The following is a 27,924-nucleotide window of genomic DNA, read 5'->3' as shown; positions in this document are numbered from 1 at the left end:
TTAATCAATTTGTGTTGAGACAACATGAATGAATTGTGTGGAACCCTGCATTTTTTACCGTGCAGTGTGTGAAAAAAGATCCACAGAAATTTTTCATGTTGTCCCAATAAAAATGTATTAGGTTAACATAATTGTTTCTACACATTCAAGTTAGTTGAATATAAAACAATTAAGTTGTCCCAAAAAACCTTTATAACTGTGTTTTAACTCATTTTAAATAAGTAGTTTCTCGCTTACGAGCTGACCACTTACCTCCATATGAACGGCTTTCCTGCCATTACCAATTTGTCCAGTTAGCTCGCCATATACGTCGGTGGACCTGAGACACAAAAAGGAGCTGACCACAACGATAAGGTTCAAATCCGACGGAGAACGGATTTAGAAAGCTGGTAAGACAAAAACAAAAGCCAAAAAAAAAATAAATCAGTTAATAACAGGGTGAGAATGTGGTAAAATCTGAAAACTTTGTGAAAATCAGGCTTTTATTTTTCTTGATTGCTTTTGAAAACTGTCGGTTGGCTTTAGGGAAGTGGGTGGCCGGGCTTTTGAAAACACTATTGGTTGGGTTTATGGAAGAAGGAGGGTGAGTCTGTCAATCACTCAGTCAGTCGACAGCGGCCTCTGGTAACAGGCGCGAACGCACTTGTGAGAGAAATTTGAGAACTGAAAAAATGTTCACAGTGGCCTCTGTTGGATTCACAAAAACTGCAAAAAAAAAAAAAAAAAAAAAAAAAGCTCCTGGGACGTATTTGACACTCTTCAGAAATGTATATAGAGGTTTGTTTTCCGAATGAACCTGGGTTGGAAACAATGGTTTGTCAATCGCTGAAGGAATGGTTGATGTTTGCCTACAGACTGACAGATGCCACGGTAGATTGTAAAGCAATTGTAAAGTGCATTGAAAATGTTGAAAGGCTTAAGATTTCCACACACTTTTAGACATGTCATGCGAATGGCCCCTATACCGCTATATATACTGCTTACAAATCTCTTAGATTGATTAAATATTTTTTTTTTCAAGTTCCGATAATTAATATTAAATGTTTAACCCTACCAAATCAGATGTTTGGTGCCACATTTTGTAGAATTTAGTGGCATACTCTCAAAAATTATTCCTAAGCTCTGCATGTTTTTAATAATTAAATATAATCTAACTGATGCTGTTTAAACACTGTGTAGTTCAAACTCAGATTGATCGAAACTCTTTTGTACTTGTCCAAGTATCGACAAAGTGCTTTATTCTACTGCTCTTCTAATTACCCGAGTCTTTTTAATAGCTTATGCAACCACAACAGGGCTCCTCAAAAAAGGGCCAACTTCACAGAATCGATCCATGCGAGTCTACTACGATCCAATCAGAGAGCTAATTAAAAGGTTAACGTGTTGCTGCTCAAAGAGAAACGGAGAAGCTTACATTGCTGCGGTTGAAAATGGTAGCGGAAGCCCTCCTCTCTGGCCCCTGAACCCTTCCTTCAAAGACGAGCTGGAATCCTCCAAGTATTGTGCGGGCAGGCTGTCTTCCAAACTGGCTTCCTTCTTCCTTAAAAGCTTTTCAAGAGGATGGGAGAATGAATGAATAACATTGATAGCGTGCACTGCTTTTTAAGACGCAGGCTGAGAATGTGGCACGGTGCCTAAGCAAACCCTAAAGCGCTATGCCCCATTGCAGCGCATCCTGACACAATGCCTCGTGTAATAGAGGCCTAGAAAACAATAGCTTTCTTTCAGTTTTATCAGACTCATTGTGGAGGAGCTTTCATTCCCAATGGCATTGCCAGAGCTGAAGGTGTACAAAGAGGTGATTCCACCCTCATCTTGAGAAAATTTGCAGTGAAACCGGAGACTGCACGCATCTGGCAGAGATCCTTGAGTGTTTTTAAAAAGAGGTGTATATCTAATTCCATTGTGTGTGACCGGAGTGAATTTTTTATTCAAGCTGATATCAGAAAAGCCTTGGTTCTGGCTATGGGGGAGATATTGCAGAGAGTGAGAGTGGATTTCTGTTGACAGCACCATGTGAGAAACTCATCTTTGGCACTGAGACACTTCATATTTAGGGTTCTGACAGCTCCAGCTCCTGTGAAAATCCAAGAGAGGCCTTGGGGAAGACCTGTGTCAAAGACTCCACAGGAGATTCACTGCTTCTTACATCAGTCTCCTGTTCAAAGAGAGCGCCTCAGCCACTGGCAGCATCAATACAGTCTTTCATACATGTTATGTAATCTTTTTGAAGACTAACATGCTGTATGATCTATTTTATATCTTAATACATGTAGATATTGATGTAGAAAGGCGGCACGGTGGCTCAGTGGTTAGCATTGTCACCTCAAAGCATGCAGGTCGCTTGTTCGAGTCCCAGCTGGGCCAGTTGGCATTTCTGTGTGGAGTTGGCATGTTCTCCACATGTTCATGTGGGTTTTCTCTGGTTTCCCCCAAAATCCAAAGACATGCGCTGAAGGTGAATTGGATGAACTAAACTGGCCGTAGTGAATAAGTGCGTGTGTGAATGCGAGAGTGTATGGGTGCTTCCCAGTAATGGGTTTCAGCTGGAAGGGCATTCGCTACGTAAAACATATGCTGAAATAGTTGGCAGTTTATTCCACTGATGCGACCCCTGATAAATAAGGGACTAAGCAGAAAAAAATGAATGAATTAAATAATATGTACTTATTATATATATATTATTATATTATTATATTAATATATTATATATATTACTATTCAAAAGATTGTGGTAAGATTTTTTTATGCATTAAACTGATCAAATATGACAGGAAAGGCATTTACACTGTCATAAAAGATTTATATTTCAAATAAATGCAGTAGTTTAACAATTTTTATATTTGCAATTTCCACAAAAAATGTAAAGTAGTAGTTAAATGTGGATTGAAGGTAATAATGTTATAAAGAATGTTAAGGGGCCAGATTCTCTCACACACACACACACACACACACACACACACACACACACACACACACACACATACCCACCTAACAAACCAATGAGGACACATGACTCAACACCCTACCTTTGGGGACTACCCTTTCTGAAGGGTCTAGAGACAAAAGAAAGACATGACTGCACTACTAAAAATGTGCTTATTATGAATATCAGTTGATATTTGCAAAAAAATACTTCTATAAAGACCTGACAAATTACCTTCAAAATGAGGACAGTATTTTATAACTCACCTTTGGGGACATGTACACAAACTCCGGTATAGTCACACTTTGAGGACCGCAGTTATACACAAACTCAGGTTAAAGTATACTTTCAGGACTCGGTTATCTGAATATTTCTAATATAATATTATTAATAATTATAATAATGTTAGTGCAGAGAGACATATGATAAAGTAAATAAGATCACTGAAAATAGACAATTACATTTTTTCCTTCACAAATAACTCAATCTGGTGTCAGAAGGTCATTTGGTGTCAAGTATTGTTCATGAAATGACATATTTCTCTCATAAATAGTATGTGACAGAAAGCATGTTAGCAGAATAATACATACAAACTAATTTTAAAAAACAGTAAGGGAGAAGTAAATGGATGACCTTACAGTGAGTTTATGAAGCTCAATAGACACATTAATATCCAATGATATGAGAAGTGATGAAACTCTACTGATAAGTCATAAGATGGTTAATATAGTACATCTAAAATCCATTCACACTAAAACCCATACTGTATAAAACAAGGGTTGTGAAGTTCAAATCCATATACACTACCTACTTACATGCGCCATAAGACACGTTTCTCAGTGAAAACAATTACTGGGAAAGTCTTTATACAAATGATTAGTTAAAATAGGAGTGTCTATAATTAATTTAGTTTAGACTACAGTGGAAATACACACATTTGAGGACTCTGTTGATACACACACACACACTGCTTTAGCTACACTTTGGGGACTCAGTTGATACACACATACCTTTGGGGACTCAGTTGATACACACACACCTTTGGGGACCTTGGTGATACACACACACTGCTTTAGCTACACTTTGAGGACTCTGGTGATACACACATACCTTTGGGGACTCTGTTGATACACACACACCTTTGGGGACCTTGGTGATACACACACTGCTTTAGCTACACTTTGAGGACTCTGGTGATACACACATACATTTGGGGACCTTGGTGATACACACACACTGCTTTAGCTACACTTTGAGGACTCGGGTAATACACACACACACACCTTTGGGGACACTGGTGATACACACACACTGCTTTAGCTACACTTTGAGGACTCGGGTAATACACACACACACCTTTGGGGACACTGGTGATACACACACACTGCTTTAGCTACACATTGAGGACTCTGGTGATACACACACACACACCTTTGGGGACACTGGTGACATACACACACACCTTTGGGGACACTGGTGATACACACACACTGCTTTAGCTACACTTTGAGGACTCTGGTGATACACACACACACCTTTGGGGACACCTACAATGATAAACACATAAGAAACAAAGATGCATTAATGTCCTGTTTAGATGAGAGAAGGACCCCCACGGATGACTATTTCTCTGTGATAGAGTTTTATTTGTCCATGTTTTGTTCAGTTGAGTGCGGCAGGTCTGATCATAGTCACATAAGTGATAATCAACAAGGTTACATTTGTATTTGCTAAAATCTAACACAATGTTGTGCTTGGAATAATTCTGTTTATTGTTTTCTGAGTTTCATTGTAGATACAGTGTTGCCGACTCGTTGCAGCCATGGCTCTAATTGTATTAGACTTTTGACTAGACCTACAGACAAAACTATTGACTGAGCTCAGTAAAATGTTCTTTGATTATTTATTAATAATCTGTTTAATAACTAAAGCCAAAACAAATGGTAAAATAGTAGTTGTAAATTTATGTAATATGGTTTAAACAATTAAATAAAACATTTTAAATATATAAATATAATATATTTAAAAATAAATAGGTCATGTTTTGAATAACACCCATGTCCATGTTTATCATTCCATCGAATTAAACACAAATAAAACAAACATATTTATTTCAGGTTATATACAGAACTTCTTAAGTTGAATTTAATACCTTTTACTACCTTTTTTAATGCCTTCAAAAAAAATGTAATACCAGCACGACTTAGAGCTGCAACTGTAGTGGCGTAAATTAAATCTTTCTAAATGCAATAACATATTGCAGATAACATATACATTTAAGTAAAGCAGAGGGATTAATCTAGATGTCACAATGGGCCTTTGTTTATAGTTTTTAATCAATGTTATGCATGTCATTAATATCAATAGCCGCTCTTCTAAGAACAGTTCAGTACGGTTATGGTTGTTTCTCCACTGAGCCTGGATCAGTGCGGCACAATTACACACCGTTCTCAGCACGGTTAGACAATCGTGCTGAATCAATGATGACAATAATACTAACAAAGAATTACATTTGTCATTATCATGCTGCCTTGAATGTGGGTTATCTGCTATATAAAGTCCTACTGTTACTTCATGAAGAATAAATGTATAGTTTACATCAAACAAAAATATGTTTTTTTATATGCGAGTTAATTTAATGAATAATATTTCTACTACAAAACAAACAAAAGATTATAATAAATCATTCAATTCAAGGCTAAAAGCTGCAAACAGTCATCAGTAATTAAATAGAAAAAGAATATACATCTCAAAAAAAAGTCTCACTTCTGCCACTCTTTGAAAGTTTTGATTTTGGTTTGTGTCATTGTAAATGCTCACACTAGTTATGAGCTGATTTACATTTTTCTGTGTTTGTGGAATAAAGCAGGCGGGTCAGCCGACCCAATAAATGAGCAGGCAGAGCAGGATTCTCGCGATGACCAACAGCGCAATGTGGTTCTTTGTTATGAGCTGCAGTTTCAGTGTAAACTTAGAAGGCCTGCTTCTTTGGCGATGATGTGTACAGTATTAGATTTTACATTTAGCGGACATTTGTGCTGAACACGCAGTGAATGCAACGCATCCAGATACGGCCACCTTCTCCGAAAACACTCAATCTCGGTTGGTGGATCAACATTCACCACATGATAGTGGTCATCTGTGCCATTATTTGTAACTTTAGGTGGGATTTGCAAACCTGTGTACTTTTCATTCTTCAGGCGTTTGCAATTCCTGCAGTCACAAAAGCTCCCTGTCATCTGACAGCGGAAAGCCTTAAGTGATTGACAGCTAATATGAACCATTTTAATGGCCGGGAAAAGCGATTCAGCACATCTTTAGAAAAAATCTAAGCAGGTCGCACTACAACCATTATATGCAGTAGTCGCACACATGCTCCCAAATATATTATGAGGTTGCATAGCTTAATTTTTGGGCGCATATGCAACCAGAATAGTCACAATTTCGAGCCCTGGTGTGTTGACGTTGCGGCTTTGTTGCCAAGTTACCATACCACCTCACGATATCGCTCCGGTCCTACTCTCAACATTTAAATAAATCCACGCAAATTTTAGAATAAAAGCCTGTACTCAACACAAACTGAAAATGTATCTAAAAATCTAAAAATTTATCTTGAGCTCGAAAATGTAATACCTCGTCAGATGACATTAACTACTTTTTAATACTTTTTAATGCCCTTAATTTTGACTAATTTCATTTACTACCTTTCACAACCCCTGCGGACACCCTGTATATTCTGGGTATTTGACAAATCAGTAAATATATGCACTAAAAACAAATTTAAAAAGTCCATAGGCTTCCTTTACCCGTAGGCAAAACTAAAATAGGCTATTAGTAACAAATATAAATAAAAGATGAAAAACTTTTTGTGAAAGCAAGAGATAATCTTGTGAGAGTGCTGTTATAAAAGGAGTCTCAGGTGACCAACAATTGTGCATTACTGCAACACCATTTATTCCAGAACATCTGAGCCACTTTCAGTTCTAAAGTTTTCATTTTTGGTTTTATTTTATTTTTTTAAATCTATTTAAAGCTGCAGTAGGTGATCATCTTCAGAATCATGTGTTGTTGTGCTGGTCGAAAGTCTCTTCACAGTCCAAAAGTAAAGATTAAAGAAAATGATCTAAATGTGTTTATATGTATTTTTATATTCTGGGTAAGGCATAAAACTAAAACATGTTCATCCAATTAAATATTGTCGGGCTGACAATTCTCATAATTCTTATAAGTAGTTCAAACTATCAGCAAATGTAGATTTGAACCACTGGGCATCTCTTCATGCAGATTCACCATTTGCATGTGGATGCGTGCATGTGCGCCGCGCGTTTATGTGCAGACGAGCAGTCACAGTTGCGAATCAAATGCTGAATAAAAACCTGTTAAACTCCTGAATCAATATTGGAGTGAGTTTTGCACGCTGGAAGAAGAATAATACCATGACTGAAGTATTTCTGTTAGGCAGGTCATGTTCTGTGTTAAACTCTTTTAGTCACACAGAGCTGATGTAGATTGTGTTGTTAGGAATGGGTTATTTGCACAGAAGTGTTGTTCAGCCACTGAAATCTCCCCGTGAAAGATTGATGCGACTATTTTCAGTTTCATAAGGTCCTTTTACAGCATTGATAAAGTAGATTTATATTTAGTTTAACAACAAAACATCAGTAAATAGAGCTATTCGGCCTAGCCTACTTTACTGAGCTGAAGATGCTTTTGTATTTATATTGGGTCATTTCTGAACAATGACAGCCTGTGATGCGCTCTTTATATTGTTCACCACTACTCTGAATATTCATGTGAAATAGCATGCAAATATGGTTTAGTAATAAGTGTAATTCCTGCACACCACCGGCCAAACACTAGCTACATTTATAAATGGTGAATGACATGATCTAGTGGGTTGTCCACTGCCATCTTTACGATGAGCATTCGTGTTTTAGGAGGCGTGGCTTTGGATGGCAGGGAAGGGACTGTGTTTCAAAGATATTATGCCAACCGGTTAGCATTTTGGCAGATCACCTACTGCACCTATAACTTGTTTGTTAATTAAATCCTGTTTTGTTATTTAGCCTATTATTTTTAAGTAACAGTGAAGTTGCATATTAACTTGATATGCAAAGAATGGGAAATAAATTCTTTTTGACATGCTGATTTTGGTAAAAATTGTGAATATAGGTAATACTCGCCTTGCAATTTTAAAATCATTGTATTTTTTTTCCTATGAGCAGGCAATTTTTAATTTAAATGATTGCTGCTGCAGTCTGAAAGTCTCGGTTAGGCAATGCTGACGGACACAGCTAAAGCTGGACAAATTACAGTTAATTGATTATTAATTCTGATAAGAATAACATCAACAACAAGATAATATTAATAATAAGTCTTTTATTTAAAAATGAATTTAACACATGTAATAGGTCTACATAAATGTGAAACGAACCAAACATCATCTTTAAAATAGTCAGGCCTCAGCTCTCTGTGATATCTCTCCCTATCATCGATACACAACACTAGTGTCAATCGGCACAACCCTATCTTGTAGTAAACATAACTCCAAACTGCAATATGGTCATTTAAATGTCGTTCACGCATCGACGTTCAGGGGTTCGAATCGAGATCGCCATCTTTTTACGATTAACTATGCAGTCCAACTATCACTTGCCAGTAATTAACCAATCTTTTATAGTAAAATCTGTATGTGTACTATTGGTCATACTGTATGAATTAACTCCAGAATATCTGGCATGTGAAAATACATAATTGAGCTATCCTTTCATCTTTAAATAAATTGCTTTAAGACACAATTGTATGATGTTATATAGTTAGAACAAGATTACATTTTAAATAAACCTGCCAAAGGGTCTGTCTTACCTTGTTCTGGTTACTCTGCCCTGTTCACTTAGCAGCAAATATCACTAGATAGGCTACCTGGTGCCTGAATGAAAGGGTTACCGTCTTATTCCCTGATCTTCTTGCTTTGTCTGACTGTTGTGGCTCAGTTTGTTTGTGAGGATCACTCATCTTCACGTTGTCCAAAGCAGGTGAGGAGACAGAACATTATGGGACTGGATGTCAGAAAAAAAACAGAGAATATCGAAATCAGAAATATTTGTCAAGACAGAACAAGTATATTCTTCTTTTTCTATATTCAGGGTTTCTGCAGATATCATAATGTCAAATTTAAGACTTATTAAGACCTTTTTAAGACCATTAAGTATTAAATTTAGGACCTATATCGCAATATCAAAAACACGCATACACATAAAGAGATCAGAAGAAGAAGAAACCGACAGTAAAATCTGACAAATAAACAGAGAAGTAAAAAGCTTCTGGAACTAGGTCATATCATTAATATCATTCAGGATAATCGTTTTTAATTATTTTATAATTAATTATAAAGATTTTTATAACCATTCAAGATTTTTTAAATACATTTTTTATCTAAATGATGCATCACATGCTTTTCTTCATATCTCAGACAGTTCTACCCATTAAAGTTAAATATTAATGGCAACAGATCTTGGGTTGCTCTACAATTATATTTTTTATTAAGGCAGAAATAAAAACAGAAAACAAGTACACTCACTAAAAATATTGAGGTTTTTTATTTTTTATTTTGCCCACTCAACAATTCACACATCACTTTCTGGCTAGTTTAGTTATTACCAATAAAGCCTAGAAATTGGGCATCAATATACTGTAAACTGATACATATATTCATACATTCCTTTCCAGTTGAAGTCAGAATTATTAGCCCCCCTGTTTATTTTTCCCCAATTCCCGTTTAATGGAGAGCAGATTTTTTTTTCAACACATTTCAAACATAATAGTTTTAATAACTCATCTCTAATAACAGATTTATTTTCTGTTTGCCATGATGACCGTAAATAATATTTGACTAGATATTTTTGAAGACACTTCTATACACCTTAAAGTGACATTTAAAAGCCTAATTAGGTTAATTAGGTGAACTTGGCAGGTTAGGGTAATTAGGCAAAATTTTGTTACTTAATTTTAGTTTGTAACTTGTAAATTGTTTTAAATTCGAAATTGTAATATAGGTCTATACATTAGTGTAAAACCTATGCATGATGGAAAAACATTCTGTAATATTAAAACCAACTGGGTCTACACTTTTGCATGGACTCTTTTTTTAAACAAACTTATCCCTCAGGTTTTTCCAAACTTTTACAAAAACTGTCGTCCTTTCCCACTGCTGTTGCAATTTCTAGCCAAAAAGTATTGGTCATCTGGTTCTACTTCTCCCTATGATCACGCATGGACTGATCATAAAGAAGATGTGTGTATAGGGCTGGATGATATGACAAAAATTTATATCACGATATACTTCTTAATTTCGGCCGATATGATATAATTCCGATATCGACATGGACAATATTAAAAAGACATAAAAAAACTGCCAAGAACGCACACAATAGATGTCTGTACCTACAAATATCTGCAAACTGAATTTGCAAAGTCTATAATACCTCCAGGCTCTTATAACTTTTCTTTTAATAAAAAGGTTTAAAAAAATTTTACTTGTTAACTTTTTCAAATGTTCACTCTCTTTTTTGTATTTAGCCTTTACAAACAGACATATATATATATATATATTAGGGATGTAACGGTATCAGAATTTCACGGTACGGTAATACCTCGGTATCAATGTCACGGTACGGTATTTATTGAATCATTTACAGGAAAAAACAAAACTTATGAAAATACTTCAAAAAAGTGCCAAAAGTGTCAATGACATACAAATTAGCCATCTATCTGTAAACTTTGAAACAGGAACTTCAATTTTAATAACAAAAAAATATTAAACCATGTAAAAAAAATAAAGTTTTTAATTTAGTATTGTTATCACTCACTCACTTAGATAGAGATGGGTTTAAAGGAAAATTATCATATAACTATAATCTGGTAAAAGCTGGTATCTCTGGGCATTTACAATGTCCCCTGCAACAGAAAAAAAAAACCTCTCATTTGGGACTGAGGTTTCTGGGACAAGAGAGATATGACTTATATGACTTATTTCTCGAGCGCCGAAAACGGAGCGTTTCGAAAACGCTGGAGATGCCGTTTTCATTCTAAAACGCTGCTGCTCCGTCTCAGTGTGGATGGGGAAAGACGGAGACATCTGAAAACGGAGGCGGGGCTGCAAACGTTCGCATATCTGATTGGGGCTTTTCCTCAATATTAAGTAGCCCACACACAGTTCAGTCCTGCATCATCTTCTTGTAAGTTAAGACTTCGCAAGTTTGATCAAGGCTGCAGTCTCCCCCTTCTCAGTTTGATATGGAAAACATACAGAGGACACGCGTAAATCTTCAAAGGGAACAGTGTACTTTATAACTTCATTCACATCACCTTGGCTACGTTTCACTTTCTCAACAATAAAATGTAAACATGATTTAAGGAACTGCATATTTCCTTTTTAATATTAGCAACTTAACAGACAGCAGTAATGTTGAGGCGTCGTGCTGCATATATGAGCGTCATCTTCACTGTGTGGATATTTATAACAAAACGGAGCCTATAACAACTACCTCCTTTCAATTTCAGTGAAAATACCAAACGCACCCTCTCTTTTGCTGAATATCTGTTTTAATAATCGACAATTATAAAAGTATAACATACAATAAGTTTATACATTGTAGGAAATAAAGGCAAGCGATCAGTCAATGTACCTGGATTAATCATTAACTTATCTTTGCGCTTAACCAAAACATGTTACCCGTGAACAAGTAACTTAATAGATTCCAATGACCAAAGTCAGGGAATTGGCCTATGTCGTTAGATAAAGACAACAACATGAATGAAATATCACGTTTAGCAAATATAGTGAGATTAGATCCAGCGGGAGATGCGTGATGAGCAGTCCGACAAGCAGAGCTCTCATCTGGGTAGAATGCTGGAGCGCTTGACCGAGAGTGTCTGTGGTCACGTGATGTGCGTTTTCAGCGTTTTGGTGTGGACGGAGAGCAGTTCAGAAACGCTGGGTAAAACGCGAGTGTGGACGCGGATCGTTTTCATTCTACAACGCCGTTTTAAAACTAAAACGCACTAGTGTAAACGGGGCCTTAGAGTTTTACAGCTCTTTTTGATCCCCGCTTCTAGCAGCACACTCCATTTCCGCATTACTGGATCTGTAGCGACAACAGACCGCAAGGGATGATGGGAATTGTAGTTTTCGCTACCTCCCGTTCGCTTCATTCGCCTGAGCAAATTTTCTCAGAAGACCTATAGTTTTACCGAGTCATGCGACTTCGGTAATATCGAAAAAAATTAATATTGCGGTATGACGGTATTTACAATACCGTTACATCCCTAATATATATATATACACACACACACACACACACACACAGGGCTTTACATTAACACCCGGCAACACGCCAAATTCAGGTAGATTTCAGCTTTGTCGTGTTAGACAGTCACTCCCACAAGCCACTTTGCCTGGTTGAAAATAATTTTTTTTCAATTTTGTAGTTTTCCTAAAAGCAGGGTTCGACAATATAAGGATGACCCAATATGCGTGCAAATGTGATCTTAGAATCGAGAAGTAAAATAATTGTGATCACGTGAGCAGAAGAAAGCAAGTGAATACCAAATGAGAGGATGATCATTAGCCACGACAGATTACTGTAAATATTTTTGATACATGACAATAGTTATTTTTTTAAAAGTCAATTGCTTTTCTTTCTTTTTTAAGAAATGTTTTATTAAATAAAAAGTATATAGTATACAGCTATATTTTGCTTGTTTTGACACATTAAACATTTGTGTCTAAGAAATAATTATTGTTTTGTATGGTTATAGAGATAAATTTGGTAAACCGTTAATTTTGAGCTCTAAAAAAAGTCATGCTAGTCGTGCAAACACTATGAAACCATGACTCCTTTGCTCATGCTCATTGAGCAACCTCATACTCGACACACAAAAAGTGAAATGATTGAGAACACGTGGACATAACACAAAATTTAAATCAAGTAATTTTAGCATGTCAACGTCAAACTTATGCATATAAAATATATTTTTCCAACAACAAAATTGTGGATAGTGAAAATGCAGAGTGGCTAGTAAAGTTGGAAATCTACTAGCCACAGTGGCTGGTGATCAAAAAAGTTAATGTCAAGCCCTGTGCAAATATATATAAATATATATATATATATATATATAGCTTGTTCATTCACATCTGTATTCAGGGCACACTTCAGGGCAAACTTTCTGCGACGTAGCTAACCAACTGCTGTGCTAAGCGATGGCAGCGTGTCTGTGATGTCACATGCGTGATGACGTACATCATGCTCTTTCTGATGGCTGAGCACTGACCGTCACTCAGTGACAAATGATGCAATCTAGGGATGTAACGGTATTGTAAATACCGTCATACCGCAATATAAATTTTTTCCGATATTAGCGTAGTCGCATGACTCGATAAAACTATAGGTCTTCTGAGAAAATTTGCTCAGGCGAATGAAGCGAACGGGAGGTAGTGGAAACTACAATTCCCATCAGCCCTGGGGTTGCCAACATTCTTTGCGGTCTGTTGTCGCTACAGATCCAGTAATGCGGAAATGAAGTGTGCTGCTAGAAGCGAGGATGAAAAAGAGCTGGAAATGATCGAACATAAAGCGGGTGTTGTCGCCGCGCGCGTACTGAATAGCGGTGTTGTCGCGCGCGTACTGAATAGCGGTGTTGTCGCGCGTGTTCTGATCAGCTGTGTTGTCGCGCGCGTACTGTAAAGCGGGGAGGGGGGGTTGAGTGCGCATACTCAAGAGCGGTGTTGTCGCGCGCCTACTGAAGAGCGGCACGTAGGGTGTGTCACGTCGTGGGGGCACTTTTGATCATTTTGGAAGGGCACTTTCTATCCAAGACTAAAAAGGGCATGTGCACTGCACAGGTTGAGCCCTATGTGTGCACGTGCCTGCAAGTTGGGGAATACGACTAATAGTATGGGGACTGCAGAAACAGCACACTGTTCAGATTGATGCAGACATTGACTTGTACCGCAAAGAGACCTCTATCTCACTCATGGCTTGTCCTCTCAAGTGGGGGAAAGACAATGCACAACGTTACCCACTGCTGTCAACCTGGGCCAAGTCATATCTCTGTCCCAGAAACCTCAGTCCCAAATGAGAGGGTTTTTTTCTGTTGCAGGGGACATTGTAAATACCCAGAGATACCAGCTTTTACCAGATTATAGTTATAAGATAATTTTCCTTAAAACCCATCTCTATCTAAGTGAGTGAGTGAGTGATTAAATGTTGAATGTGATGAGTTTTTAACAATACTAAATTTAAACTTTATTTTTTTACATGGTTTAATATTTTTTTGTTATTAAAATTGAAGTTCCTGTTTCAAAGCTTACAGATAGATGGCTAATTTGTATGTCATTGACACTTTTGGCACTTTTTTGGAGTATTTTCATAAGTTTTGTTTTTCCTGTAAATGATTCAATAAATACCGTACCGTGACATTCATACCGAGGTATTACCGTACCGTGAAATTCTGATACCGTTACATCCCTAATGCAATCTATAAGATCTTAAAAATATAATTATTTTATATATATATATATATATATATATATATATATATATATATATATATATGCAAATTTATATCGAAATACCGGAAATGAGTTTAAAACTCATATCACGTTACTGAAAACAATTCTATAGCGATATATATTGATATCGAATCATTGTCCAGCCCTAATGGGTGTATCAATGGGTGTATCAATGGGCATGCATCAAGTTTATATATGCGCAAGTTTCATACATGTTTTGAACATAGTATAGGTTTATATGCGAGTAATTTATATGCTCGTGTTGATAAGCAAAGTTTTATTTAGATCCTACACGGTGCCTCATAGCCATCTGTGTCGGGAAGGTGGATGGTGAGGCGACAGGTTGACTTAAACTTAAATGATGCCTCATCTTCTGTCATTGCTTCTGACTCTCAGTATGTTCTATCGGGTGGAACAGATTTGATGTGTTTCCGCTGTTAGTCGGCAGACTCGGCACCACTCTACCGCACATTTTGCAGAGCACCGAAACTAAACGTTTATCGAAACTTAAAAAGCTGAATCACTTCCACACCACTGCATTCGTCTTTCCTCTCTCATCAACTAATTTGTCTGCATTCTTAGTTGTGGAAGCTTGTTCATTCACATCAGTATTCAGGGCACACATTTTGTAGCATTTTGTAGCATTCTGCGACGGAGCAGCTTAACTAACTTCTGAGCGCTGGCAGTGGCAGCGTGTCTGTGATGTACGTCATCACGCAAGTGACATCACGCTCATTCTGAGCACGAAAAGTCATTCAGTGACAAATGATACAAGGTATAAGATCTTATATATAATAAAACAGACGTATGCAAATGTATATCGAAATACCGGAAATGGGTTTAAAAATCATCACTGTTATTGAAAAAAATCTATCGCGATATATATTGATATCGAATTATTGTCCAGCCCTATATGTGTACAGTCATACCTGTTTCAGACAAAATCTCTTCAAAGTGTTTCATATTCAATTCAAATCAAATTTGAACCGCACGAACTGAAAAAACATTTTGTGAGCTCTGCCAGCCAAAATCATGTCGCGGCTGGCAGACCTCCATAAACACAGTGATGACATCACATTTACCGCGCGCACTGAGTTCAATAACAGAAAGCTGATTGGCAATTGTCGGTATAGGGCATGTCGGTCTTATTTGTAGTTGTAATAACGCAAATTACAATTGGACTAGTGAAATAAAGAGCTACAACACCCTGAAAACCTAGCAACAACAACAAAAAAAGAATTTAAATGAGTTTTAGATGTAGCGTTACATGGACATCGCAAAAATAAGACCTGTGCAAAAATATTTTAGACTTAGAACAGTGAATTTAGGACTTTTGAAGGCCTTAAATTTCGATTTTTTAATTTTAGAATTTTTAAGACCCCGCGGAAACCCTGTATATTCCTTCTGACCAGACTTTCTACTTATACATGTCAGTCAGTATTGCTATTTTGACTGTCAATATTACAGAATAAAGCATCCGTATAATTATGGTTGAATTTTATGTTTCATAATATAGACAATTGGTAAGTGAACCTACTGATTTCTGTAGACTCATACTACTGACCCCTACTCACCATAACCAGAATCTCCATAATTGTAGGTTATATCTTCTCCTGGAAGTATGTTGCACACAGCAAAGATATGATTTTCATTTTGCAGTTAGGAGCTTTGTGGTCATCATTTACAAGTCTCCCTTAAGACCCATCTTCTTTCGATGCATCCATGCTGTAAAACATAAAACAATCACTAAGCATAAAATACAAACAATTTTTAAAGTTTATACATTTAAGATGTACTATTTTTTTTCTGTGACCATCTTCAAAGAGGTGTTAACAATAGTATCGAGAATTAATTCTATTTTAAAACTTGCTAATTATTTCACTAAAAACTACAGATTTGATTAGAAGTGTTAATTTACATTTCACTTCTCAATTCCTGTAAAATATTTTTTATGTCTGTGAGGAACATTTTTTATGAAATTGCAATCAAATATGGGAACTGATTGTAATCAGAATGATCAGAATCAGAAATACTTAAATTTTGAGACGCATAATATATTATCGGCCATATCAATATCAGCCGATAAATGCTTTTTTTTTATGTTATGGTCATCAGTCTGATATCAAAATATGGCCGATATATTTAAGCTGATAGATTACAGAATTGCCTGCCTTGCACATGCGTGGGTCGAACTTGTTCAGAGTTGTGCAGTGCTTGGACATTATTGTTGGGTGATACACAATTTTCATGTCATCCGCCTTTGAGATCACCTATCATGATACTATAGCATAGGCCAGGGGTCACCAATCTTATTTCTAGAGGTCCAGTGCCCTGCAGGGTTTAGCTCCAACTTGCCTTAACACACCTGCCTGGGTGTTTCAAGTATACCTAGTAAGACCTTGTTTAGCTTGTTCAGGTGTGTTTGATTAGGGTTAGAGCTAAAATCAGCAGAACACCGGCCCTCCAAGAACAAGTTTGGTGATCCCTGGCATAGGGGCACGGCAGTGTTATGTTTGCTTATTTGCTCACTTATTTAACCACATCTAAACATATTTAATAACCTTTCGGCTAATCATACTCACCACCCAAACTTGTACTCAAGAACAAAATCCCCTCTGAATAAAGCTTCAGTGGTGAAAACTCATCCTCCTAAACAAAAGACGTTCATTAGCTGCAGTTTGTTGAAAATTAATTATCATTGGTTCATAATTGCATTTTTTGAGTTTGCATTAAATTCTACAGACTTTTGTGTTTTTATTTGAACTAATTGTTCTACTTGTCCTGTATGCTTCTCAAGCTTTATGAGAAGTGTCATTAATGTCTTTTCAGGTGCACTCAGAGGGCAATCGCCTGTTATGTCATGTCATTCAGCTTTTAATTGTTAGCATGATGTAGGTCTTTGAAATAATATTTATACAATATAGTTATAATGACATGTACAGATGATTAAACCAGTGTGTTTAAACTAGTTTTAAATTTGTTTGTTTTTGTAGTTTGGGCCAAAACAAATGTTTGTTGCAATTTTAATAGTTTAAGTTCATTTGATTGACTATTTAAAAATCTGTGGATATTATCAATGCATTTATTGGATAAAATAAAATTGCTACCTTTTACTGTAAAAAGTCCCCATCCCCAGAAGTGATTAAGGTTACACAGTCATATATATAAATGTGTAAAAGATGAAGCACTATGAATATATATTTAAAAGAAAATATGTCAAATAAATGACCAGATCTCTGTGTGGAGCACTGGCTGTTGTCAGACTCCTTGTGCAAACAAACAATTCTCTGAATAATTACAATATATAGCTAAATGTATTTGAAAACATAGACATACTATTGAAAATTAATACTTTAATTCATTAGAGTCGTACTTCTGTGGGTATTTTGGTTAAAGTAACCTAAAAGTAATACAAAAGTAGTGTAATGCATTTCTGAGATATTAATATTGTCATGTAACCAATTACAAAAAAAGAAATGGCAGTAACTTTTAATATATATATATATATATATATATATATATATATATATATATATATATATATATATATATACTGTAATGCATTTCATTTTGGAAGTAACTTGCCCAACTGTGTTCGCTATTGTTTGTTAGCACAAAGATTAGATATTAACGGGGATTTGGAACAAAATTGTTTATGCACAATGGGCTCTCTGCACAGCTAGAGTTTTAAAGCCAACGATAAACTTCCGGTGATAGCTTAATGTGGATATTTTCAATTTCACAAAGTTGTTTGTACATCATCAATGTTGTAATGTTATTACAATACATTCAGTTAAACAGACTAAAGCATTCATTTAGTTGTTCAAGCGTAAAATTAGATGAACGATGGTATAACCACTAGCGCCGTCAGTATAGCAAAAGGCTAGCGCAGAAATTCCATTGAAAATACTGGGTAAAGTCTAAATCGAATACGTGGCCGGCTGGTATGTGCTATGCACATCCATATAGCAGCATTTTTATGACACTGTATAATAGGCGACGCAGTGGCACAGTAGGTAGTGCTGTCGCCTCACAACAAGAAGGTCGCTAGTTCAAGCCTGGGTCAGTTGGTGTTTCTGTGTGGAGTTTGCACGTTCTCCCTGTATTCGCGTGGGTTTCCTCGGGGTGCTCCGGTTTCCCCCACAGTCCAAAGACATGTGGTACAGGTGAACTGGCTAAGATAAAAATTGTCTGAAGTGTATGAGTGTGAATGAATGTGTGTGGGTTTCTTAGTGATGGGTTGCAGCTGGAAGGGCATCCGCCGTGTAAAACATATGCTGGAATAGTTGGCGGTTCATTCTGCTGTGGCGACCCCAGATTAATAAAAGGACTAAGCTGAAAAGAAAATGAATGAATGAATGTATAACAATAATGAATATTTTTACAGTACTGTGACGGTTGGGTTTAAGGTTGGGGTGAAGGTAGGCTTTAAAAAATAAAATGTATTGGGTATTTTAATAAATAGCAGCATAAATAATACTCAATACAACTACTGTTTTTACGTTACTGTGACAGTTGGATTTAGGGTTGGGGTGGGGATAGACGTTAATAAAATACAACAAATGTGAAATTTAAGAAATAATATAAATAGTTTTCGTTAACTTTCGGCTGCAACCATATCTGATCTAGCAACAACCAAAATACAGGGTAAAAAAACTGTCATATTTTAAAGACATGGCGGGGGGAAATGGACTTTAATGCAGTGCTTCTTGTCCGATCTGAAACCCACTTCATATCATAAATATAACAGGTAGTGAAGATTACTGATTTTTAAAGAGATCAGATCTTAAACGTGACAATTTTGAAATGGAAAGATGTCATTGGAAGCCATTGGAGTGCCTGGCTGAAAATTAAAAGTCTGGTAATCTGTAAAATATTTTACAACATTACAGATACATTAAAAACTAATTTAAGTGTGTGTATGGTTGGCATTGGTTACTTTAACAATTATAATAGCAAAAATAATTAATGTAGTGCTTTGTTGTATATACATGTTCAGAGTTAATAAATGTTTCAACCCAATTTAATTGCAAAAGTATGATAAAGTACAACAGGTAACACTTTAAAATAAAATTAATGGATTAAAGTCAACAGGGAGAAAAAAGCCAGATTCATTACAGTTACTGTGCTAATATAGGATAAAATAATACAACTGAATATTATTAGTTATTATCCCCATTTAGTAAAACGACTAACTTTAGTAAAACGATTGTAATCAGATTACTATAATTTTAACACATACATCAGCATTAAGAAATTATCATCACCTAAGATTAACATTAAAGGGCACATATTTTAGCCCTTTTTTGAGATTTAATAGTAATATTATGGTTCTTCTGAGTGTGCCAATGTAGGTTCAGATCAAAACGCAATTCAGATATTGTTATTATGCTGTGTTAAAAAGTCTAAATTTAGAGGCGTGTACACGGGTTGCTGTTTTGGGGTGTGTTGTTTAACATTATAATGAGTTTTGACTGCCCGCCCAACGTAACAAGGGGGCGGAGCCAAGAGCGCGTCTGCTTTGTGCACCGCGTCACAGAGGCAGACAGTAAGAGTCATCATGAGTGAGAGGAACACAATTCATACATATTTGACACAGACTCGGACACAGATCAAGCAGAGTCGACTGTTGAGGAATCTATAATCCGAATGTGCCAGAATGTGTCAGAGTGGTACATACAAAATATTTTATGTCGTTGTATACTTTTTCAGCCGCTATGTAACTATGCATGCACCATCCGTGATTTGTTTGATAAAGTTCGCGAACGTCATGCGTTACGTCAAACAGACAATACATAAAGATATCTACAAAGATAAATTTTGCATTGGTATGATTTATTCGTAATTCATGAATATTGACGTTGACAAATATTGGCAGGTGCTCGTGTGGCAATTGTGAAAAAATGCCAACTGAGGCTGAAAATGTATGCTGCTGGGAGATACCGCAGGTAAATTTCCAGTTTACGTTGCTGCTCTAAAGACATCGAATGAGATAATAAACAGCATAACTGTGTCGTGTAATAAGGTTAGAAGACGAATGGATCAACTGGAATTGCAACCCTCGTGCATGACGGAGCATCCAGGAATGGATCCCGTTTGCTTCAATATTTATTCCTTGCAAAATGCATCGAATATATACAAAGCAGACTATGGTCCCCTGCGACTTCGTGGAGTGCAAAAGTGAGTTTAAATAAATAGAAAGAACAGCAGGTTACCTTGTTCATGATCTGCATGCTCGCTTTCTTTTTAAGCACATTAACGCTGTGTAGTCAATACAATAGCGATAAAGTTGGTTTTATATCCGCACATTCAGGAGTCCCTGTATTGTTTACCATGGTAGTTTAAACAATCGATCGGATTTAGCATGCAAGTATGACTTGTAAACAACATTAACACGATCTACTTGACTGTAAACAATGTTGTACTTTGTCATTTGCTGCTAATACGATTTCCCTATTTTGAATTTGCAAAGAATACTTTACAGAAATGATACTATTAAGGAGAATGTCCGAATATCTGAATATAAAAACCAACTTTACCTCAATGTCAATAAAAATAAAATACGTACCTTTTTTGTTGCTGCTATTTCTGAGATGACAATTTGAATGACTTCATAAAAGGCTGAGTAATGCATGTACTTTTTATTGAAAAATAATTTTAATTTCACTAAACATTAATATATAAACTCTTAAAATATATAAAAATCAGTATGGCATAGAAACATCAACACTTCAGAAAAGATGCTTCAATTCCTTAGTCATATAAAAACTTTATATATAAGTATAAATTAAAATGTGATGGCAAATATAAAATGTATCCTTGTGCAAATATAAAATATAAACTTCAAGTTGTCACTTTGTTGAATGAAATACAATTGTCCATGAACATTAGAAAGTACAGTATATCTACAAACACATAAACATATCAAACATTGGCAGTTGAATAAACAAAATATTACTTCTGAAATGTTGTTAAAGCTAGTTATTTTATTAAAAATAAAAATGTATATGTGATAACTCCCAAGTTCAAATTGTAGTGCAATTTCTAAAACAATGTTTCATTATTATGTCTCTGTTGGACAGTGCCGCTTTTTGGCTTATCGGAGCTTTGTAAGCTGGTGTTGGGGTTTCCTCGGGCGGAGAGTCCGTGTTGTGATTCCTGCCTGTGTGGTGCTGAAGATTCGGAGACAGTTTCCTGAAGAGCAGGGCAGCTATGTGGGTTTTAGGATAGCTATTGATTGAAGCGGGTCACCCTGCTGGAGATAGCCTCCTCCATCTCAGGTAGATCGCAGGCTGATGATAGAGCAGGTGGTATGTGAATTCCCAACACTTCATCAACATAGGGTGATGGGTCCACAAACACTTGGTTGAAGATGAGGTCCAGCAGCTCTTTTACATAACCTGTGCAATATAACAGTTATCTCTTTAGTAACTTAATTTTGTATTTTGGAGTAGTGAGTTGTCATTGTGAATGTAAAGTGCAATTATTTTTTTTATTTATTGAATTATTAATAATACTATAAACATTTATATACATACCGAAAGTTTGCTGTGTCTTCACTTCTCGGACCCTATACTCTCCTTTCTTTGCCTTTGGAAAGGCAAGCTTGTAAATAGGTTTACCAGTTGCTGATGTGGCCTGGGGACGCCCGGCATTTTCATTGTAATGCAGTGCAGCCAAGTACAACCTAACAAAAAGAAAAATGTAAATGACGTACCATGACAAGACTGTATGGTATTGTAAATATTAATTTCTGATCATTGGCTTTACCTGCATAGCATCCCCAGAAATGGGAATACCACATTTTTGGGTGCAAACCGCAGTAGGACGCTGTGGAAAGCTTCAACAGTTGACGCCTGGTGGTGAGGACTTAGCTTGGCCACATCCTTCAATATTCTCTTGTTAGCGAGAACTTTCTCCAGCTTGTAGAATGGCATCGTTGCTAAACAAGCAAAAATTTAAGGTATTAGAGTCTGAATCAAAAACAAATCTGAACAAAGAAACAAGCTCTGTTTTGCATTAGTTTTAATCGCAAAGAATATTTTATTTGTCTGTATACAACTTACCAGCCGACAGCCATTTGTTCTTGTCTCTGCTTATCCGTTGCGGATGCAGATAAGCCGGAAAATTGGGGTCTTCATGTACATGGTTTAAGATAGAGGTCCACTTTGCCACTCTTTCAGGACCTGTTGTGGATGATGCAGCAGTCCAGTAGATGTGGTTTTTGATGCTACGCAACCATTTACGCAACTTCTCACACCCCTTTATCTGGCATATCTTGTCCAGTTTTTTGGAAATTCCTGGAAATTAAAGGAAAAAAAAGACATCAACACAAAAATAATAATAAACATGTAAGAACTGTAAATAGCAATTTAATCTTAAGTAAATTAATAACTGCTACATTACATACCTTTCTCGATATGCCACACATCGTAAAACTGAGTAACATTTCGATCCCTGAGATATTTCTGTATTTGAGGATGTCGGTCTGTGATGATGCATTCCAGACGAACACCGCGGGCATCCAACAGGTCTAGGCTTCTCTTTAGGCCTTCTTTTTCCATATGGTAACTGCCGCCCACCTCATTACTCTATAAAATTTTAAATAAGGAAAAAAAATATATATAAAAAAAAAAATCACACATTTTCCATCCAAAAAATTATGCTAGTTCACATAACAGTTTTCTGTATTACCTGGACTAACTGTAGGTCGACCACTGTGTTAGTTGCAAGGTCCATCATTGTATAACTCCCATACTTGGCCGAGTGACCTTCAAGAACAAACCGTACATAATTATTTCAAACACATTTTTGGAATAATTGTAATGTATTTCATATTTATTTTTTTTATTAGACTGTATTGAATTAGAAATGAAATCTTTTGACTAAATACCTGGGGAGTCAGCCCTCTTATCTCCTCCAACAATCACATTCTCTCTTCGACTGAGCTGTTCTAGCATTTCACTCTGCCAATTTCTCCACTTGTGGACAATAGCAGGTTCAATGCAAAGTCTTGCATGACAACGAAATGAATCATATTTAAAAATGTGTAGTTTCATGGCAGCAAATACCTGACAACAGAGAGGAGAATTTTTAGTACAATGTGCATGCACCCTGTGACAAAATTTATATTATGTTTCTAAAAGAAATGTGATAAATTTTGATAGATAATTACCTTTTCAACTACAAAAAATTATGCACCACTCAAGTAGACTGCAGCAGAAAGATGCAGGTTGCTAGCTGGAGTACTACCAATAATTGGCTGACTGTTCCATTTTCTTACAAACTCGCAGTGTGGGCAGACTTGCTGTACGCTCAGAAATGTCCCAAGCCTTTGTGACTTTACATCACATCTCCTTTGACACACTGGGCAGTCACTGAAGAGCTCCATGAGGCATGTTTCATAGACAATGAACTTGGCAATGTTATGAACTGGGCATTCTTGGATTCTGTAAAAATAAATATACACATGTACATAATAAAAAAAAAATGATGATGAATGTTATGATGACAATACACAATCTTTCAAATAATTTACATAATGCATAAACTCACGACAAGTCTGTTGGTTCAGTTGCAGATGTGCATTCCTCTGCAGGGTCAAATCTCACATCCGAGTCTTGGGCTATAATTTTTGACTCTGTCAAAGTCTCTTCGGCTTCTTCTTCTTCCTCCTTCTCCTCCTCCAGCTCCAGACGAGGTCTTTTTAGTGAAGGTTTGAGGGGTGTCGAAGTCATAAACGCAGTAGAGGATGCTGATGGTACAGTCAGTTCAAAACTGGATACTGTTGTCTGGACACCTATAGTGTAATTTTATGATTAATCTCATTGCACGTTTATGAAGATAATAAAACACGTTTCTAATGCAGCAACTTAAAATAAACTGAGAAATTTTAACTTACTTGTACTCCTGCGTTTAGCCTGAAGCGTCCTAAAAGACAACTGGGTACCAACACTGTGTAAAGATGTGTGAAATGGTTCTGTCTGGCAACAAACATCCACCTTGTTGCTCTTTGTCGACGTCGTGGCCTTTGTAAGAAAACATAATTTTTTTAAAATGACCTTTATTTGATTAAAACATACCGATCTTATTGTAAACAACTGCAGACCACGTGCAAGTACAGCGAAAAAATTACAATAAACATCCCACATACAAAACAAACTTTAGCTGTAACTTAGTCAGTGGTAATGCTTTATTACAATGTTTAATTTTTTCTACCGTTTCTGTTTCTGATGGCTAAAACCCCTTTATGGACACATTAACAATTAAAGCTTCGAGTATTTAGACTGTTTTAGAAAAGCACAATAGCTGTAAACGCGCAAACATCCGAAGTAGCTTTAGCCGCAGATGCTATTCATTTCTGCTTAACATTACAGTATACACATTACAACAAACATCCCACATAAACAACAAACTTTAGCTGTAGCCAGTACTGGTTACTGCTTTATTACAATGTTTATATTTTTCTACGGTTTCTGTTTCTAATGGCTAAAAGCCCTTCTTGTACACACTACCACTTATAGCTTCGATTATTTAGATTGTTTTAGAAAAGCATAATAGCAGTAAACACGTGCAAACAAACATCCGAAGCAACTTTGGCTGCTTTTAACTTTTAGATGCTATTCATTTCGGCTTACCATTACAGTACAACAAACATTTAACAACAACAAACTTTAGCTGTAACGTTAGCCAGTGGTACTGCTTTTTACAATGTTGCTATTTTTCTACGGTTTCTGTTTCTAATGGCTAAACCCCCTTCATGTACACACTACCATTTGCAGCTTCGAGTATTTAGACTGTTTTTGAAAAGCACAATAAGAGGTAAACACTTGCAAACAAACATCCGAAGCTACTTTAGCCGCAGATGCTATTCATCGGCTTATCATAATTAGAATGCTAAGGCTAGAAGTACATAAAATGTAATACTTACTTGAAGTGAGGCAGGATCACGTATTGTAGGAACTGATCCAGTTTTCAAAAACAATTTACTCGCGAATCCGGAGTTGTATTGTCCCGCGTTCTCGAGGCAGTCTACGCTAAAGTGGTTAGCGCAAACATACAACAGTTTTGGTACATTTTCAGGCACCTTGTCTTCAAAGATAAAACTCAGCCACTTAAGCCTCTGTTGCTCATTTGCAGGAAGACGGTGAAGGCTCTTGTGCTGAGCCTTACATCCTAAAATAGCACAAGGGTGTTCTCTCGGTGGCATCGCTTCGACGTTCACGCTGATAATGGCGGAAACGGCAAACTCAGGATATGTTAATACGCGCAGCTGTCAATCAATTCGGTGGGCGGGGGGAATCGCACACCTACGTAATGGTGCGATCGATTTCAAAACAGCTCCAATTGGCCGACCCTTTTTTTTGTAGTGAAATTGAAAAAAAAGGACTGGGTGTGTTCATATCACCCCAGTATGATGGTCTATACACTATACCAACACACAGATCTGTCCAAACAGCTTGAAAAGAAGATTTTTTACAATAGGTGCCCTTTAAACTTTACCAATACTTTTAATTAACTAATGTTTACTATTGAAGCCTTCTTACACAGAGTTAATGTACAGTACAACTGACCTATAAATGTTTTAAATTTTAGTAACAGTTTCAGTTAATATATCAACCTGTAGTAGGCCATATGAACTTGAAAATATTATTGAAAAACAATTAAGTCTCTTAGAATGTTGCACTGTTAACAATACCACTGCAACACAACATGGATTTTACTAAAAAGAACTGTAAAAGTTTACATAATAAATAATTATTCAATGTATTTTGAGTTCCCATAATGTCAATATTGTACATGTTCATTATCAGAGAGATAGAGTGTTTGTGAGTATAACTTACCTTTGTAATTGTTGATGAATTGCACTTGCAGGTTTGTCACTTTTACAACAAATGTAATGTTCTGCATCCTCTTGAGGTATTTTACGCTTTCTGTTTTTTCTTAATCCCAGCATGAAGACAAAGGGCATGTTTCCTATAAAGACTTTACGAAAAAATAAATATAATAAATTATATTATGCTAATAAATAACATAATAATAATAGCATAATACATTTTATATATTGTCTATTGTTCTGCTGAACCTAAATGATTTCACATACAGTAGATCTAGTAATGTACTTCTATCTAAAAATTTAAATCAGAAATTAAATCATAATGTAATTAAAAACAGAATAGGTAGGATGTAAATCACATCCAAGATTAATTTTCCTAAATTAGTTAAACAAAGCTATAAATACATTGTTATTTAGACTGAAAACAGGGCTAGACCCACATGAACCATTTTATATGTTTTTGTAACTTTACACACCTCAAAATTATATATACTTTGATATAATAAAGACGTTATATATATATATATATATATATATATATATATATATATATATATATATATATATATATATATATATACATATATATATAATGTTCTGTGCGTTTGGGCAAGCTAATTAACATCATTAAAAGGCTTATTTACTTAAAGTAATTTAAAATAATCACCATATTAAACAAAAAATAAAGATTTTATTTTTGGGGCAACCACACAAGCACACGCAAGCACTATTTTGATCAACAGAAATGTAGTGTGTTAAACAGTATACAGCTAACATTGCTATTAAATACATTTCAACAAATATAATCGACAAAGGAATATAAGCACTAAACATACATCTGACAAAGGCATTGTTTTGTCGTGTAAGCAGTAATTATGCATTTAAATACATAAATTGATTTACCTGCTCTCCCAGGAGAGATGAGTTCGCGGGAAAAGGCGTCTCCAATTGATTGCGTCATTAGCACGTGTTTGCAAATGCCGCGCGTTCATGAGTTGAATGAGGCGCTGTGGGGATGTGTGCTTAACACACACACACATACACACGAACAGAGGGGTGGGGGAGGGGTGAGGGAGGGAAACTGCAGCAGGTTCAACTGGAGTTGTATGCATCCACGTGTTGAAGTGTTCACATATTTGTTTTATGTTGAACATGCTCTTTTCATTTGACTTTTTTTTTTAGAAAACCTGATTTTCTTTGATTATGGTGCACTTTAATTTAATCTCCAAATAAGTAAATAAATATATATATATATATATATATATATATATATATATATATATATATATATATATATATATATATATATATAATAAAAAATAATTATAAAATAAAAATATATATATATTTTTAAAGTAAAAAAAAGTGAGGGGAAACCTGATAGGTGTTGTAGACTAGAATTACGTTAACAAACTAATTTTATATTATTGTCGTCGTCATCATAGTCATAGTCTCTACCCCAGGGCAGCTCTCACGAGGCGTCTGTGAGTTGACAGTGGGGGATGGGTGCTCAAGACACACACACACACATACACACGAACAGAGGGGTGGGGGAGGGGAGCTGCAGCAGGTAACACACTTCAACTTGGA

The 27,924-nt window shown here is 36.0% G+C and overlaps 1 protein-coding gene across 3 annotated transcripts; it reads right to left on the bottom strand.

The window, feature by feature from the left end:
* Window positions 1-8,287: 8,287 nt before the first annotated feature.
* LOC108179108 (uncharacterized) lies at window positions 8,288-27,287 on the bottom strand. 3 transcript variants are annotated; one of them, XM_073918813.1, is made up of 11 exons: window positions 27,238-27,287; window positions 24,400-26,483; window positions 24,054-24,297; window positions 23,674-23,947; window positions 23,392-23,569; window positions 23,193-23,269; window positions 22,909-23,089; window positions 22,565-22,798; window positions 22,269-22,440; window positions 22,037-22,185; window positions 20,437-21,898 (listed from the first exon to the last, which is right to left on the bottom strand). In XM_073918813.1, exons 5-11 carry the CDS (start codon window positions 23,555-23,557, stop codon window positions 21,729-21,731), a joined length of 1,149 nt encoding a protein of 382 aa, XP_073774914.1. In that variant the 5' UTR covers window positions 23,558-23,569; window positions 23,674-23,947; window positions 24,054-24,297; window positions 24,400-26,483; window positions 27,238-27,287; the 3' UTR covers window positions 20,437-21,728. The 3 variants fall into 3 exon arrangements, 2 of the variants coding, with proteins under 2 accessions (XP_073774914.1, XP_017214052.2); XM_017358563.4 differs by lacking the exon at window positions 27,238-27,287 and having other exon boundaries at window positions 24,400-24,526; window positions 25,429-25,731; XR_001800694.4 differs by lacking the exons at window positions 20,437-21,898; window positions 22,037-22,185; window positions 22,269-22,440; ... (4 more) ...; window positions 23,674-23,947; window positions 24,054-24,297 and adding exons at window positions 8,288-8,985; window positions 16,073-16,223; window positions 17,081-17,147 and having other exon boundaries at window positions 26,342-26,483.
* Window positions 27,288-27,924: the final 637 nt, after the last annotated feature.

The sequence above is a fragment of the Danio rerio genome, chromosome 12 (assembly GCF_049306965.1).
Source record: "Danio rerio strain Tuebingen ecotype United States chromosome 12, GRCz12tu, whole genome shotgun sequence".
Classification (NCBI taxonomy): Eukaryota; Metazoa; Chordata; class Actinopteri; order Cypriniformes; family Danionidae; genus Danio; species Danio rerio.
The sequence above is the reverse complement of the archived record's forward strand: the minus strand, read 5'-3'. Positions and strand labels throughout refer to the sequence as shown.

Bases quoted from the DNA above. Each gene is read 5' to 3' on its own strand.
- LOC108179108 (XM_073918813.1), bottom strand. From the start codon at position 23,557: ATGAAACTACACATTTTTAAATATGATTCATTTCGTTGTCATGCAAGA. The intron at 23,090-23,192 runs GTAATACAGAAA...AAAATTTTATAG, and splicing joins TCGACCTACAGTTAGTCCAG to AGTAATGAGGTGGGCGGCAG. The intron at 22,799-22,908 runs GTATGTAATGTA...TTTAATTTCCAG, and splicing joins TGTGTGGCATATCGAGAAAG to GAATTTCCAAAAAACTGGAC.